General features: G+C 55.0%; 1 protein-coding gene across 50 annotated transcripts in view; it reads right to left on the bottom strand.

The window, feature by feature from the left end:
- CELF4 (CUGBP Elav-like family member 4) overlaps positions 1-17,318 on the bottom strand; it is a 323,167-nt gene that overhangs the window by 66,706 nt on the left and 239,143 nt on the right. For 26 of the 50 annotated variants that reach the window (XM_055102347.3, XM_055102346.3, XM_055102345.3 and 23 more), the window contains exon 3: positions 12,945-13,023. In XM_055102347.3, the coding sequence (XP_054958322.1) occupies positions 12,945-13,023 (79 nt within the window). The remainder of the gene's footprint in view (positions 1-12,944; positions 13,024-17,318) is intronic. The other 24 variants (XM_055102353.3, XM_055102352.3, XM_055102350.3 and 21 more) reach the window with 1 other exon arrangement.

The raw sequence follows: 17,318 nt of genomic DNA on the forward strand, positions 1-17,318 counted from the left end.
AGGCCATGCCTGGTCAGGTTGGTTCTCAACCTGGGCATACATGGAGTTTCTCTACCTGCTCCTCCCAGCTGACCCTCCACACTCAGATAGCACAGACAGGCTCATCCTGCTGCTAGCTGGGCTTGCACCTGGGCAGGTTCAGCTTCAGACCCTCTTTGAGGACACCTGGCTGGGCTTTGACCTGGGCAGGTCCAGCCTCAGACCCTCTCTGAGGACCCCTACTACCCACCCATGCCAAAGGGTATGTGGGGTGGGGGCATGAGAAGCTAAAGAACCCAGCCTGAAGACTGAGGCAGGACCCATCCTCATCCTTAATGGATCTGATGGTTGGTATTGATGCTGGAAGAACTTCCTCTAGGTGTCAGCACCCCAGCACAGATCCGAGGGAGGACAGCAAGGCTTGGAAGACTGCCCAGAAAGACAGAGGTGCAAAGGCTGATTACTAGCCATGTGGTGTTGAGGAAGTCACCTCTCTTCTCCAAGCTCTCATTTTCCCCTCCATAAAATGGGAGTGATCCTCACCCAATTGTGCAGGGCTGCTGTAAGGCTCAAGGCACTCTTATTGGAGGCTCTGGGGTGACTTAATGAGAGGATTGAGGCCCCACTGGCTCTATTTACCTTCCTTCCAGAGCCCTAGCAGCTGCTGCTACAGGCAGTAATTGGTCCCTTGTCCTGGGCTGGGTAGGGAAAAAGCAGATCCCGCTAACGGAGGCAGGGTATGACCAGGAAGACTGGATGGGAGAACGAACTAGAGAAACAAGACTCCAGGATGGGCCTGGTAAGCTTGGGCTAGAGGATGAGAAGAGACGACGTCCCCCAAATGCAGATACTATGCGCGTGTGCACAAGCAGAGGTATGCGCGCCCTGGGATGTCAGCAGCAATGAGATTCATGGTTTACCAAATCTGGGTCTTTCTATTCCAGAAGGTGGACCCTGCTCTTCAGCCAAACCATTTCTTCATTACTTTGAAATATCTACGAAGCCACATTTTTGCCTTGCTTGTCTCTGTTTTCATGCCTTTGCCTGTGACACAGTCCAGATTTGTCCTCTCAGTAGACTTGTCATTCCCATAATCACCACCCCCAGGAAGCCTTCCTTATCCCATTCCATTCTGGCAATTCACATGCTCAATATAGCTGTGGCCCCAGGCAGTATGATTTCTATTTGCACTTGTCAATCAAACCTTGCCAGAGGTCATCACCCCTGCCACCTCCTCTCTTTTCCCACGGACTGGACTATAAAAATAAAATGACAACGTCAACAGCTGTCATCAAGGAAGATTCCACAGTTCACCAACTATGTTTCTCCCGTGGCAGCTCCGAAGGGGTGTCACCATCCACTTTGCAATAGGATGATGCAGCTCTCGGGGCAAGACAGCACTGTAAGAAGGGGATGGAATTGGGACCAGAGGGCTTGGCGGGCAGTGAAGCCCAGCCAGGTCCCTGCTCCCCGCCTGCTCTCGCTCCCTCCCTCTATCCGGTTCAGCAGGCCTAGACGACTGCTTCCAAAACTCCATTTCTATCACATAACTCCCCTGCCCAAAAGCTTTAGATGGCTTCCCTTTACCTAAATGTATCCATTTAAAGCAGCTTCTGGAAATCATTGCTCCCCCCAAAGTAGGCCCCCCATTCTGGCCTCTTGCGGTCTTCCAAGCCTGTCTTAGTTCAGATTATTTTCCCACTCGGGAAGCTCTGCTCTTTGAGCTCTTCTGTGCTCAGATCCTCCTCCCCTCTGAAGGCCAGGCAGGTGCTACCACTTCTGATCTCTCTGGTTCATGCCGTCTCATCCCTCTTCCTGTCCCTCCCCCCAATCACCTGTCCCTGCACACCCTGCCATTCCTGTGTTTTATCAGGCTGTTCCCAGTGCGGTGTGCCGGGGCCAGGGGGACGCTGGATACCTCACGTTCAGGGCTCACTCAGTGCTCACTTGGTACACCAGGGCTCACTCTGTGCTGTGTGGAGGACACCACCTAGCCCTGGGAGGATTGCCTGGGAACTTTCTCTCCTCTCGCCCATCTCCCAAGGAAGTGGGGGTCTCCCTCCTCCACGCTCACATAGTGGCCGGGCCAGACAGTAGTGACATGGGAGTGGCGATGGGATGGGACACGAGAAGGCCGTGGTGCCTTCTCTCTGTCATTCCTATTCCTGGGCACACAGGCATGAGGCAGCTTTTAAATATCATCCAGAAGCCCATTTGCTATGATTAATATCCCATTTCCCCTGAAACAATCCTTTGCTAAATTAGCCGGGGCCACAGGGAATTTGTCGAGGAGCTGCGAGTCTCAACTTAACTTTCCAAATGGATTAAAAAAACTTCAAAAACAAAATGCAGATCAATCAACACCCCCTCCCACAGCTGAAAATCTAAAGTCCATTTAAATTCAGCAGGTTTGCAGTTAATTATATTTTCGCACCTATGGCAGGAGTTACAGACGTATTTATAATGTGTGCCTGCTCTGCTGGTGCCTCTGCGGGGCCCTCTCTGGGGACTCTTCCCCACCAGCCACTTCCTTCCCCAACCACGAAGACCAATTCTTCACGCAGCTGCTGTTTGGGTCCAGTTGTGTAAATAGAAGAGGCTTCCTGGCTTTTTAAAACTTATTTTTACAAAGGGGCTTAAGAAAGAAAGGAGATAAAGATTATCTTAAATTTTAAGTTAGAAGGGCTGGCCTGGTGGCTCACACCTGTAATCCCAGCACTTTGGGAGGCTGAGGCGGGTGGATCACGAGGTCACGAGTTCGAGATCAGCCTGGCCAAGATGGTGAAACCCCGTCTCTACTAAAAATACAAAAAATTAGCTGGGCATGGTGGCACGCGCCTGTAATCCCAGCTACTCAGAAGGCTGAGGCAGGAGAATTGCTTGAACCCGGGAGGCGGAGGTTGCAGTGAGCCAGGATCATGCCACTGCACTCCAGCCTGGGCGACAGGACCAGACTCCGTCTCAAAAAAAAAAAAAAAATTAAGTCAGAAGGAACAGGGATCGTCCGGGCGCAGTGGCTTACGCCTATAATCCCAGCACTTTGGGAGGCCGAGGCAGGAGGATCATGAGGTCAGGAGATCGAGACCATCCTGGCTAACATGGTGAAACCCCATCTCTACTAAAAATACAAAAAATTAGCCAGGCATGGTGGCGGGCGCCTGTAGTCCCAGCTACTTGGGAGGCTGAGGCAGGAGAATGGCATGAACCTGGGAGGCGGAGCTTGCAGTGAGCCCATATCACGCCACTGCACTCCAGCCTGGGCTACAGAGCGAGACTCCGTCTCAAAAAAAAAAAAAAGAAAGAAAAAAAAAAAAGAAGGAACAGGGATCATTGAGAATAAAACCCCAGGGCAGAGAAATGCTGCACTGTGATCTAGGGAACCTAATGGCTGGAAATGCTAAAGCAAAAATGGCAGGGAATGTGGTCAGATAGGTGACAGAACTTCCTAACCATCAAGGAAGCCATACCCTGGGCGAGCAGCTGGGCCTGGCCAGTTGCTAATCTGGCCAGTTGCTAATCCTTCAGCCCTTCCTAAACTTTCAAACCACCTGCACAGCGCCTGTCTGAGCACCACGGACTGCCCGGCCATGCTGTCTTATGTCTCACACAAACCTCTTGTGTTGTAATGTCATTTCTTAAACATCAGCCCCCAATAAACCTGGGATTCAAGTATACAAAAGATCTGTCAGGACATACGCTTGGCACTGGTTGGTGTTCAAGGGAAAACATGCCCATCTATAGCTTGAGAAATTCAGGTAGGGGATAGGACAGGACAGGCAGGCAAAGCAGGAGCCCAAGGCATGGAGGGGAGACTGAAAGAGGCTGTGGAGTTGTTTTACTTCTTAAAAATGTTTTAAAATGGAAGCTGGGTGAGAGACAGACTCATGGGGTGGGGGTAGGGTAGACACAAGGGCTCCTGCCCACCCCCCAGGCCTAGGAGGTGCTGTGTCCTGGCCAACTGGGCAGGTAACTATTCCCCAATCCAAACTCCCCTTGGTTTCCTGTGATGCCTCCTCAGGACCCTTGGCCAAGGACATGGCTGTGGAAGGGCGATGGTGATGAGCTGTGGGCGCCCTGGAACAAGGATATGTAGCCCCCAAAACACATATACAGGGGCCACAAGTGGAGCCCACACACAGCCCACCTTTCAGAGGCCTCTGTGGGACAGAAAAGTGTGGAGGCAGGTGGGCAGGTGAGGGTGGGGGTCTCCGGCTCTGAGGGGCAGACTCCTTCTCCTTCAGTCACTGGACGCCTTCTCTCTCAGACTGCACCCTCCATGCTGGGGTGGGGTTAGCTCTGCTCATCCCAGGGTCTCCCAGGCAGAGTCCAAACCAACACCAAATCAATGGGTAAGGACATGCTGGACCTGGGAGGAGGCTCTTAGTTTCTTATGGACTCAGTGTAATTTCAGATTAATTTTCAATGTGCTGTGGTCCCAGCCCTCTGGATGTTTCTCTGCAGCCCCTCCTGCCTGGGCCGAGGGCTTCCTCAGCAGAGCTCTGAGAAGTTTCTGTGCACCCAGACGCTTTTGTCCAGTGAGTCACTCGCTGACTCCTAAGATTGGAAAATTGACACTTCTGTATATTGAATTTTTGTAAAGCGGGGCCAGCTTGCACATCCAGTTCATCTGCACACTCGCTAAACTGCCTTCCTAGTGTGGGAGAGAATAGCTAGAAGATTCTGGAAGAGAGAAACCCAGTACCAAAAGTCAGCAGTTGTGGCTAGGGGTCTCCCCAGCCATGCCCCAGAACCTGTCCCACCGCAGCCACTGGACGCTGCCCCCACCCAGGCCTGCACTCCACAGCTGGTGGGGCCCTTGAAGCCCTTGCAGACAACACATTGTCTGTGTCTGTTTAGAAATAAAATAATGCTCGGAGGAGTAATGAGGAATTTAATAGGATTTTAAAAGCCGCAGGAACCGATAGGGCTACAGATGGTGGAGGGGCCGGGAGGATGCAATCGGCCACGGGTTTATGGTGGGGAACGTGGCCTCAGGGAGGGCCTGGGAGCCCAGTCACTCACATTGTATCCAACCTCATTAGCTGGCCCAGCGGGACTCCGCTGCCACATCAGTGCTGGCATGGTGAGGGGGGATGCCCTGAAGACCCTGTGAAGTATGCTGGGAGCACCTAAAGGCTGCAGGAACGCTGGACACTTGGCCAGCAGCTGTCTCAGGGATGCCTCCCAGGCTGTCACACCTGACCCCAACCCTCTCATGCCTTCCTCACCCTGCCCAGGTACCACCAGAGACAGGCTGAGAGACAGGGACACAGAGACACAAGATGCAGGAGTGCAGGGAGGGAAGAAACACTGGCTTCCGGCCACATGGTGGCTCACGCCTATAATCCCAGCACTTTGGGAATCCGAGGCAGGTGGATCATTTGAGGTTAGGAGTTCAAGACCAGCCTGGCCAACATGACGAAACTCCATATCTACTAAAAATACACACACACACACAAATTTGCTGGGCATGGTGGCGGGCACCTGTAATCCCAGCTACTCTGGGGGCTGAGGCAGGAGGATCGCTTAAACCTGGGAGGTGGAGGTTGCAGTGAGCCTAGATAGCACCACTGCGCTCCAGCCTGGGTGACAGAGTGAGACTGTCTCAAAAGAAAGAAAGACAGACAGAAAAAAGAAAGAAAGAAAAGGAAAGAAAGATACACGGGCATGGGCTCCCAGGTCTAGATACAGAGGCCAAGGGAGGAAGATGAGCAATTCTGCAGGACTTGGGGAGGGTAGGGGAACATAAAAGATGTTCATTCACCCTCTGAAACGTCCCAGGGGGTCTGCAGATAGCTTACTGCCACCACCCTGCCAGGGCCCCCTTCCTGGCTGGTGCCCCAGGCTGCTCCCCTTTCCGTCCTCCAGCCTCCCCTGCAGCTTGTGGGGGGAACAACAGGACATTCTCACGGCCAGCTCAGCCCTGCCTGCCTTCACCTGCCTACCTTGCTTCTCCTGGGTTCAGTTCTCAGCTGCCTGCTTTGCTGATCTGCCCTGGGCCTGATAGAAGCCCCTGAAGGAAAATAGGCTCCCACTGACCAGGGAGAGACTCGGGAGCCTCTCAGTGGTGGAACCTCCAGCCCGGGCCTCACTTGCCACAGCCAGAAGTGTGTTGTCGGCCGGTGGTTTCATCTGGCAGCTTCTCTATGCAATCGGGCCCGATTCTGCTGTGCAGGTGGCCACCTGTGTGTGTCTGTGTGTCGTGTGCTTTTCAGTTCTGGGTTCCTGGAGAGGGTGGCAGACCCTGGAAGGTGGTTTTCTTTCTTGCTGTGTTCCCTCTGGATGGACTCCCCAGTGCTAGACCCGCTCCCTCCCAAGCCTGTGCCTTGGGAGACAAGAGTTGGGCCTGTTATCCCCAAGGCCCTGCTGAACAGAGCTTCCACTTGGTTCTCATGTGGCCACTGGGTAGAAAGAGACAAAGGGAGCCCACAGGACAAACAGAGACAGAGGCAGACACAGGCCCAGAAACACAGACAAGATGAGCAGGGGCAGGTGGCAGCCCCTAGGGAGTCCTCAAGTCCCCTCTTTCCCAGGACTCTCCTCCCAACTCTTCATGGTTTCTAACTTCTCCCCAGCCAGCCACCTTGCTGGCTTTTCTGTCATTTCGTGTTGATGAGATAAAACCTGGTGGCCCCAGTCTGTGCCCCACCCCAGCCAGCATCATCAAAGACCGTCCCCACCTCCTAGCAGTAACCATCACACTGGGGTTTAGCCAAAGTGGGCCTTGTCTGCTCTGTGTCTGGAGGACCCCAGGGTGCTGTCACACAGTTTTCCCATGGAGCACCCCCCAGTGTGCCATGCACTCATGGTCACTGACAGAGGCACTGCAGACACACGCCCAGTTCCGCACACGCACCCAGGGAGGCGGGAAAGAAACGTCCTCCCCAGGGACACAGGGGAGATAGCACGCATCTGCAGTCTGCTATACCTGACCCAGGTATCAGCCACTTGTCCCCTCCTTCAGGGCCCCTGTCTGGCTGCTGATCCTCTTCAGCCCACTAAGCGGGGTGGGCACACACCTCCGTTCAGCCCAGGAGCTTTCCAAGCAAGCTGGCTGCCTGAGGCCATGGTAGTCAGAGCCTCTACCTCCTCATCTCTGACTCCCTGAAAGGAGGCCCTACAACCTGGCTGCAGGAGGTACCTTGGTGGGGGGACTGTCCTGTCACCTGGACTGAGACCTGGGAGGAGAGGAAGTGGTCAGGGCTGCAGGGCAGCTTCCTAGGGACACCCATGGAGACTCCATTTAGAAGCTGAGCATGAGCCAGCATGAGCAAGACCCCAGCATGGGGTCTTGGGGTGGGGTGTGTCTGCCTGCCAGGAGGCATAGGACACTGCAGCGCATGCCCTAGGGAGGTATCATCACCTCTGAGGGGGCCAGCTGCCATGTTCAGGGCAGGCAGGGAGGGGCCTGCTCTCCACCTGGCTCTGTCCCCAGCCAGCATCACTGGTTAATGAATTGGTTTGCTTATATTGGGGATAAATCTGAGTTTAAATACAACTTGCTCCAGTGTGCTTTTGGGGATAACTGGATCCCCCATGCAGACAGATGACTCCTGGGGAGGCTCTTCTTTGGCCTTCCTTCCCTACTTAATTGGAACCCCAGATCCTGGTGGTGGTAGCAGGGGCCCTCTCTCTTCTCTTCCTGCCCAGGGACATTCCAGCCCTCTCTCTGTCTGTGATCTCTTGCCCAGGATCAGTGCTCCTGCTTCCAATGGTGACAAGCCCAACCCCTTGGCCTTGTGTTCGAGGCCCCATTTTAACTTTGTGTCCTCACTGTATCCCAGCTCTCCACCTCTTGATCTAATTCCTAATTCCCACCTCCTCCAGGAAGCCCTTCCTGCTTGCTCCAGGCCACAGTGAATTCTCTCTTCTCTGACCCACTCCTACCCTGGTCTTTCATGTCTCATGAGTAGGTCTGGGAGCTCCTTGTCCAGCCTAGCCCTGCCTCCCTCACCCGGAACCCTGCTCCTCTCACTTCAGCCACCTTGAGAATGGGCCTAAAGGTGAGACAAATGTCTGTGGTGTCTTCCCACTGCCCCTAGGCCACCCAGAGTCCGAGAAGCCCTCCTGGGAGTGAGAGGAATATAGGTAATCTGGGTTCTGGTGGCTGACAGGTAGGAGTTGGAATTTTGGTTCTGCCACTTTCTGTCTGTGTGCCCTGGAACAAGTTATCTAGCCTCTCTGTGCCTTGGTTTGTGCCTTTAAGTGGGGCCAAGAACATCCATACCTTGAGGTTGCTGTATAAATTAAACATATTTCCGGCCGGGCGCGGTGGCTTATGCCTATAATCCCAGCACTTTGGGAGGCCAAGGCAGAAGGATCACCTGAGGTCAGGAGTTCAAGACCAGCCTGGCCAACATGGTAAAACCCCATCTCTACTAATAATACAAAAATTAGCTAGGCGTGGTGGCGCACACTTGTAATCCCAGCTACTCCGGAGGCTGAGGCAGGAGAATCACTTGAACCCGGGAGGCGGAGGTTGCAGTGAGCCAAGATCGTGCTATTGCACTCCAGCCTGGGCAACAAAAGCAAAGTTTCATCTCAAAAACAAAACAAAACCATATTTCCATAAAATCCCTAACACTCAGTCAGTGTTCTGTAAATAACAGCTTTGTGGATAATGACTCCTGAGACCCCCAGGTAAGGAGATGGAGGCCCAGAGAAGGTGGTGTGCCTCAGCTGGAGCTCATTCCGGATAAGAACCTTCCACAAAAACAAGAACTGCATCCTATACTCTTCCTGGACTCTTCCTGGTGCTTGCTCCAGCCAAGCACTCAGCCAGCTCCACTTCCCTCTGTACCTGTATCTCCACTCCAACCCCTCCAGAGGCAAGGCTGGCACTGCCCTCACACCAAAGAAAAAAGAGCTCCCTGAACTTCTCCTGATAGGACAGTGGCCTGTCAGCCTCAGCCAGCAATCCATGCGTGTCAGAGACAGGAGCCCTGAAAGTTACAAAGCCTCTCCTGTGCACACAGACCTGCCAACTCTCCGCCATGCCCATCCCTAGACACCCCCACACCTCATGTGTGTGGGTGGATGTGACCGGGAATGTGTCTAGAGGCCTGAGATGGGGGATGAGAAGGTGGAACCACGATATGGCCATGCAGTGGGCTGCAGCCTGCTCTGTGCTGGGCGAGGTGGAGAGAAGCCTTCCTCCTGCCCCCTGGCCAAAGGCCCCGCATGTTCCCCAAATCCTAAGCAGATAAGACACCTTTCTGTGCTGCTTATGAGCATTCAAGTGTGCCTGGAGGGCAGCTGTGGATGGGTGTCCTGTGTCCTCTGGGTTTCGGGGACTCGTAACCTGGTTCACTGCTGAGCCAGGGCTGGGGCTGACCCTCCCCCTCCTTCTGCGGCCACTGCTGGCTTCTGCTCCCCTCGCACCACTGTGCCCCAGTCTTCCCTCACCCACTGTCTTCAAGGCCTCACTCCCCCTCCTCCTCCTGCCGCTTATCCCCTCACCTCTCTACTTTTCTCACCTCCTTGCCTTCTCTCCTCTCCTCCTGCCCGCTGCCGTCATGCCTCCTCCACCCCTCTCCCATTCCTTCTCTCCATTCCCCTCTCCTGTTGCCTATTTCTTTAATCTTTTAAAATGTTCACTTCTCCCCCCTTCTCCTTCTCCCCAGAAGTATTTAATGGCTATTAAATTATTTTAAACTAACTTTCTTTTAAAAAAAAAACCACACAGCTTGGTGATAGTGCTGACTCAGGGCCATCTCACTGTTTAATATTGAATATGCAATTAATAGAAAGATGTTTAGGTTTGGCTTTCCCCACACCTCCCCCGCCCCCCCCCCCACTTTCTACTGCAAGAAGAATAAAAGAGCTGATTAATCTGGTTTGGGGCGAGTGTCAGCCACAGGAGATATATGGGAGAAAGCCGATGAGGTTAGCATCTTGGAGTCAGAGAGCTATTGCCTCTGAGGCAAGTTCAGGGAGAGAAAGGTTTGAGTTAGAGCCCAGCACGGCCTTGCCGGGCAGAGGGGATTCCAGACATCCCTCTCCAGTGCTGGAGAAAATGGCCTGGACTCTGACCTGCCTGCTCCACACCAGATGGCACCTCCTTGTGGCCCTCAGAGGCCTGGGTCGGTGGCCCTTGTTCATGCCATCCCCCCTTCTCAAGCTGTGGGATCTCCCACCTTCAAGACCAGAAGTGCCACCTCCCCTGAGGCCTCTGGCTGCCCCCGCCTGGGGGATCTCCTCTCCGGAACTGCTGCTGGCACCTACTATCCCAGCTTTCCTGCCCATCCATGAGAGCTTCTGTGTGCCACTGCCTCCTGGCCGGGCCGTGTGAACTGGGGGCTGCAGGTGAGTCACTGTGTGCCTGGGTGACGGTCTCCAGGAGACACCCCTCGCACTGCTGTGGGCCTCATGTGCCCTGGACGAGGCTGAGTGAGGATGGCACTCCTCTCACTGCCAAGGAAGGGACAGGAGCAGGCAGCACAAACCACATGGGCTTCGCTCACGTGGGCCCCTCACGCCTGAAGCATCTCTAACCCTCAACCAACTGGACCTTGACTACCGGGGTCCTTAGGACCGGAGCATTCCATTGGTGTGAGGAGGTGCGTCTGTGCCCTGGGGCATGGGATCCCTTCAGGCAGCCCCAAGACACCAGCCCAAGCCCTAGTGGGTAGGATCTGAGGTCCTGGTTGGGAGGGGGCCTGAGTCCTAGAGGCCTTGTGCCTAAGTCAGTGCCCTGCTGGGGCCGGAGCGCAGAGGCCTGACTGAGGGGATGAAGGAGTGTTCTGAGCAGGCACAGGCCCCAAGGATGAACAGATCACCAGCGGCCACACCACAGCACCCTCCAGGACAACTGGCTCTCCAAATTTGCAAGTAGCTTTCACCTGCTCGACATTTTGCCCTTGATTTCCCGGTAAACTTTCTGAGGAAATGAGGGGGAGAGAAATTCCTCGGTTCCTGGCTGATCTAAAGAGCAGGGAGAAACCCAGAGCACTGGGCCTGGGCCTGGGCCTGGGCCAGGGGAGGGTGGTGAACAGGGACACTTGGGCCAGAGCCCAGGGTGTGGCAGGGTTGGCAGAAGTCAAGAGCTCCTGGCCGGGAGGTGGAGGGCAGCTGCGACTGGCTGTCCCATCTTACTACCTGGGCCCTCATGCTGGACACCCCAGCCCTGGCGGGGGGAAGGGTAGGCTGGGGCCACCTTGGAGGCTGTACCTAATGTCACCTTCTCAGGGCAACAAAAGGCCCCAACTCCAGCTGGGCGCGGTGGCTCACGCCTGTAATCCCAGCACTTTGGGAGGCCGAGGTGGGCAGATCACAAGGTCCGGAGATTGAGACCATCCTGGCTAACACAGTGAAACCCCATCTCTACTAAAAATACAAAAATTAGCTGGGCGTGGCGGCATGCGCCTGTAGTCCCAGCTGCTGAGGAGGCTGAGGCAGGAGAATGGCGTGAACCCAGGAGGCGGAGCTTGCAGTGAGCCGAGATCACGCCACTGCACTCCAGCCTGGGCGACAGAGTGAGACTCCATCTCAGAAAAAAAAAAAAAAAAAAAAAAAAAAAGGCCCCAACTCCTTACGCTCCCCTTGGTGGCCTCATGGGTGTTCTCAATTTTTCTAAACCCTTTCCGGGCTGCTCCTGTCTCTGGCGGAAGAGCAGCCAAGGTCTCTCCCATTGTGGGAGGAGGCTGGAGGTAGGAAGCCACCGCCTGTCTGTCCTCTGGGAGTGTCTCACTTCTGTATGGCTGTTTGGCTCACTGCCTGGCTGTGCCTCTGTGGGAACTTGGGCTGGGGGCCCTAGCTGGTGGAGAGGACAGAGTCTCTACTCGGGGGTCCTTCACCTGCTCGGAGCCTCCGTTTGGTCCCCTTCCCCGGGGAAGTGGCTGAGAGCTCAGTTCAGAGCAACGTCTGGGCAGGGCCCAGGGGGGATGAGGCTCAGTGTGAGTGCCGGGGACTAGTGATCAAGAAGGACAATGCCCTTCTCCCAAGGAGGTGGGCCAGGAAGAGGGCACCTGGCAGGGGCCTGCACATTCTTCTACCCTATGGGGCTGGGGAGTCCGTTTCTCTCCCACAGGTGAGGTGTGATGGGCTCTGTATCACTGGGGCAGTTTGTTGCAGGAGGAGCTGGTGCCCCGGTAGGGGAGGCCTGATCTTGGATGCTGGATGTATTTTCTTTGCCATGTCCTTGCCTTTCATTTTCTTTTAATGTCAGAGTATGTTTGAATCTCATCTAGGGGAGCCTAGGGCCAGGGCTGTGCCTAGGGTGGGCCCTGGTTACCCCTGTGGCTGGGATGGGGGGGGCAGTACAGACACACAGGCACTGTGCCAAGAGGATGCTGTCACTTGGTGACAGAGCTGCCCCTGGCTGGCCATCTGCCTGACCCTTCCAGTGGTGAGCCTCAAGGTGCTGCATTCCCTTACTCAGACTCTCCACGGCCAGTCTCCAGTGGGCTCCATATTCTGGGACAAGCGTCTGTGGAGTGAGGCTGTGTCCTTCCCCTCTGTCCCTTTCCAGACACCTTTCTGACTGCCTGCCTCTATCTCCAGGATCTCTGCCTCAGTGCTGGCCTTGAGTGCCCACACTCCCATGGACCACTCAGATTTGCCTCCTGTGGCCTGAATCCTCCTACAGCACAGCTGCGACCACTTCTTGTCTCCCTTCTAACTGCACAAGCCCCATCACGGTGGGGTTTTCCTTGTCCTCACCGAGGTGGGCACACCCTTTTGGGTGTTTTAACGGAGGGGAGAAGAATATCCTGGGACATGGCACTTGTTTACTCAGAGAGGCACAAGCCCCACTGTCTGGAAGACCCCAAACACCCCCCTTCCCTCCTGTCTCTCTCCACACCAGTCACCCAGAGCTCCAAAGCTCTGTCCCCAACCCTCAGCCATGAGATCCCCAGAGGGGCAAGAGGAGGAGGCGGGGAGTCGCTGCATCGCATTGCTGCGTCGGGAAAAGGAGGGAGGAGTGAGAGGGGGAGGGGGAGGGGCAGAGACAAGTGGGCCCTCACGTGAAGGGGGCTGGCGCAGGCAGCTACTACCTCCTCGGCTCTCGCTGTCCGCAGGCTTCACCTGGATCGGCCGGTTCATCTGCAACAGAGCAAAGGGGGACAACATTATAGCAGGCCTGCAGGTGAGGGGACAGACACCCAGCACTCAGGTGCACAGGTGGATGCGAGTATACAGACTGCACCCACAGACACGCGCTCCCACAACATGCTGCTGCAAGCACACACACCTTCACCAAAGTGCTGCCCGTCTCCCCTCGACGGCACGGCCCCATGGCCCCATTCTTTCAGGGGGGTGTCTCTGGACAGGAGACCTTGAGATGCCTCCTCCTCCTACTCCGAGCAGCAGCTCCTACTAGCCTTTGATATCAGAATCTGAGGTTGACAGAAATGCTGGCCTGTCCCTCTGTGTCACACAGGCCTTTGTGTCCCCAAAGCACACCCTTGGCTCAGCCCTGGTTCACTCAAACATCTGCCTTTATGGAAATGAGCTGGTCACTGGCTGCAGATGGACCCCACCCAGGCCAGGGCATCCAGCTTGATCCCAGCCCGTACCAGCTCGCAGAAGTGGCCTATGGGTCAGGCGTGGCCAAGGCTCTGGGCCGTACAGCTCCATGGTTAAAGCAGAGCTCAGGGCTGGGGCTCCCTATTGCAGCCAGGGCCGTTCTCTCAGGGAGTGCGTGGAGTGGGCACAGCTACTTGTCCCCTGTGGTGTCTGGGTGCCAGGAGGACAGGAGAGCAACGCCTGACTCCCCTAGCCGCCGGCATCTCTCTTCCCTCTCGGGGATCTGTGTCAATGGCCCATTCAGGCCACTAGGGGTCTCTGGACTCCAAGCATCCCGGGCTTGGCTGCCTGGCTTCAAGGCTCACCGGGAGGCACCAGGGTGAGCTCTACAGCCCGGAGGTCTCAGAGTGGTTTAAGCAACAAACGTGAGGAGGATCACGCAAGTGGATTTTGACCTGATGTCTTCACCAGTGCTTCTGCCCTTACGCACCTCCCTGAGCCCTTCTTGCATCTGCATTTCTCTCACAAACTCAGACTCAGAGAGGTAGTGGGGCAGGTACAAACACCCCCATTTTAGAGATGGAGAGGCTGAGGCCAAGAGGCATTCAGGTGCTTCCCAAGGCCACCACGTGGCAGGACATGGCTGGGAAGTGGGGCCTGTGGGGGTGATTTCTGCATGTCTGTCCTGCGCTTTGAGAACTTCCGTTGCCAATTCCCTCCTGTACAGTGGCTGGACCAGTCAGTCACAAGCTTCCTCCTACCTTCTGCTCTAGGACTTGAAGTGAGTTTTGGCTGCGTCAGGACAACTGGGTGGGGGAGTATGGGTGCCTGTGACTCAGCAAGGTGAGCACAAGGCCAGTGGAAGGGCAGAGCCGCGGCCGGGAAGGACAGGGATGGGAGGCACGACGCAGCCGACAAGGAAGGAGGCACAGGTAGCCAGAAGCAGCAGGGGAGGATGCCAGGGCCAGCCCACCAAGAGGGGCCAGGGTGTCATTGTTCACCACCAGGTCCCCACTTGACATCCCTTATGGAGTTGAGGGGAAGCAAGGTGCTTTGTTCCCAAGCCCTGGCAGCAGAGAACTCTGCCATGTTACAGCAAATTCCAATCACAGGGAGAAGGAGGAGGAACGTAATGAAGTTCCTGGGTTCCCTGTGAACCAGCTCCTTTCCAGTCTTTGAGGGAAAGATCCAGAAGGCCGCCCAGGCATCTGGCTATGGGAGAGGGGCTCCAGGAGGGAGCCAGGTTGCTCCTGGTTCCCTGTCCACTACTGTTTGGGACTCAGCATCTCACCCTTTCCTCGGCTGCCGTGTCCTCCTGGAATGCCCCGCCCTCCTAGCCTTCCCTTCCCTGAAACCTGCAGCATTCTTCTCCCCCAAACAGGTCTTAAGGACTGACCTGGACCCAGTTCCAGCCCTGATGCTCTCTTGGACAGATTTCTACAGCTTTTCTGCTTATGTAATTTTACAATTCTCTGAGGTAGGGATTATTATATCCATCTTTTCAATGAGAAGAACAAAGCTCTGAGGAGCGGCAGAGCTGGGATTCAGCCAGGATGAGTAGGCACATGAGTGCTACCAACACAACGGCCTTTGGCTTTGTCATATTTTATCTCAGTTGACCTTAGCTGCTCCAGGAGGAGAGGACCAAGGAGGAAGTAAGTGGGAAAAGTACCCATCCCATAAAGGGAGATTGAGGCCAGGTTCTTTGGGCCAGCAAATCAAGTATCTTTTCTGCCTGACCCCCACCCCACAAAATCTGGCCCCACCACCTCTTGTACCACTCCCACCACACATCCTGGCACCTTCCTCCCCTAAGTCCATTCCCTGGGCCTTCAAGCTCCCTGCTGTCCCTCCCAGCCTCCTCCTCTTGACAGTCTATTCATTCTTTGAGCCTAGTCCACTTGGCTTCTGTATGGACTGAAGTGTGTCCCGCCAAAATTCATACAGTGAAGCCCTAACCCCCATTGTGACTGTATTTGGAAATGGTACCTTTAAGGAGGTACTTAAGGTTGAATGGAGTTATAAGAGTAGAGCCCTCATCCCATATGATTGGTGTCCTCACAAGAAGAGGAAGAGACACCAGGGATGTGCACACAGAGAGAAGACCATAGGAGGACACAGCGAGAAGGCCGCCATCTTCAAGCCAGGAAGAGAGCCCTCACCAGAAACCAATCCTGCCCACACCTTGATCTTGGGCTTCCAGCCTCCGGAGCTGTGAGAAATACATTTCCATTGTTTAAGCCACCTGGTCTGTGGTACTTTGCTATGACAGCTCTAGCCAACGAATAAGCCCCCTAGTTCATGAAGCCTGGTTGGTACCCCATTGGGAAGGGTAGTACAAGGAGCTCCCTGTTTTCCATTAAAAAGGTACACTCAAGGCTGGAAATTGACTTGCAAGTGGAGGTGGTGCTTAAGTGACCCAGGCCTCCCCAAGGATCCATAACACCCCTGAGAACAGGAACAGCTGCTATACTGATCGCATTGCTAGATCATCACAACTTCTCCTGTGATGTATGCAAATAGATTATCTCTAACTTCAGTCAAGGAAATGGAGTTTCAGATAGGTTAAAAAGTTAGCCTGAGGTCACAAAGGTTGTAAATGGTGATATCAAGATGAACCCAGGACTCCTGACATCTGCCTACTCATTTAAGAGATGCTGGGAACAGGTGGAATGGGCTTGGGATGGTCCAGGAAAGTTCCAAGCAGAGGCCAGGAGTGTGGGGGAAAGAGAGGAGAGCAGGGAGCCAGATGGGGAATTCAGGCTTCCCCTGCAAGGATGGGAGGAAGGCCTGGCTGAGAAGGGGCAGGCACAGGGGTGTGAACCAGAATCTGTTGGGCTTTGCCGCTCTGTCCCAATGGGGGAGTGAGGCCATTCCTGAGGCAGGAGACTCCATTCCTAGGGCCAGAGCATGCTAGGCAGACTCCACATCCCTAGGGGCCTCATCCTGTGTGGGAGGAAGGCTGGGACCACTGGAGGAGACTCCTTTCCTGGCACCTTGTTTCTGTGTTTTGCAGCCAGTCTTCTCTAGTCAGGCCTGAGAGCAGCTGGGGTGAGTCCTGCGGATTCGCGTGGCCAGGATAGAGCTATTTCTGAAATGACGGGTCCCATTTTCCATGGTAAATTAAACTGGGCAAATGAAATCTCCCTGTGTCTGGAGGCTTCCACCCTAGAGGCCACCCCAGTCGCAGGCAGCCAGCCCACTGTCCTTGGCATCTGGGCACCTGTGATGCTTTGGCCTAACATCCCTGCTGCAGGAGCCCTCCCAACCAGACGGGCCCTGGATGGTGCAGGCAGACCTCCTCCATGGCGTGCTGTTGGGCTCACCCCTCACACACAGGCCCCTCTGCTTCCCTCCAGTTTTACTGTGGACTTTCTGACAGCAGGGACATGGAGTCTCATCCAGCCTCCCAGTTGCCTTCAGCCATGGGCTAGGCACCTATGGGGTGCTCTAAACAGATTGGTAAAGGAGAACGGAATTGGTTCCCATGCAGCCATGGCTCCTGGGGTCATTTTCCATGTGCCATTATAATCTGATGGTGGTCAGCATCCAGACAGCCTTTGAGGGGCTTGTCAGAGAGGTGCCGGGCTAGATGGTGAGATAATATATGGCCCTGTGCTTTCTTAATTCTCAGCAGAAATAAAGTGTCAGTCTTGGTCGGGAAGATTTCTCAGCTGGAGCAGGCTCTGTACAGGTGGCCCTGGCCTGAAGAGAAATCTTCCTCCCTCCCCTAGTCCTTGGCCAGCCTCACCCAGCCCTGACTCTGCCCTGAAGAGGGAGGAGGATGGAGCACATCTGTCCTGGGAGAGGAGGCCGGGCCAGGCTGCAGAGATCGGGAGAGAACAAGGCAGAGCATGACGACAGAGCGAGGG

This window comes from Pan paniscus, chromosome 17, assembly GCF_029289425.2.
Source record: "Pan paniscus chromosome 17, NHGRI_mPanPan1-v2.0_pri, whole genome shotgun sequence".
Taxonomy (NCBI): domain Eukaryota; kingdom Metazoa; phylum Chordata; class Mammalia; order Primates; family Hominidae; genus Pan; species Pan paniscus.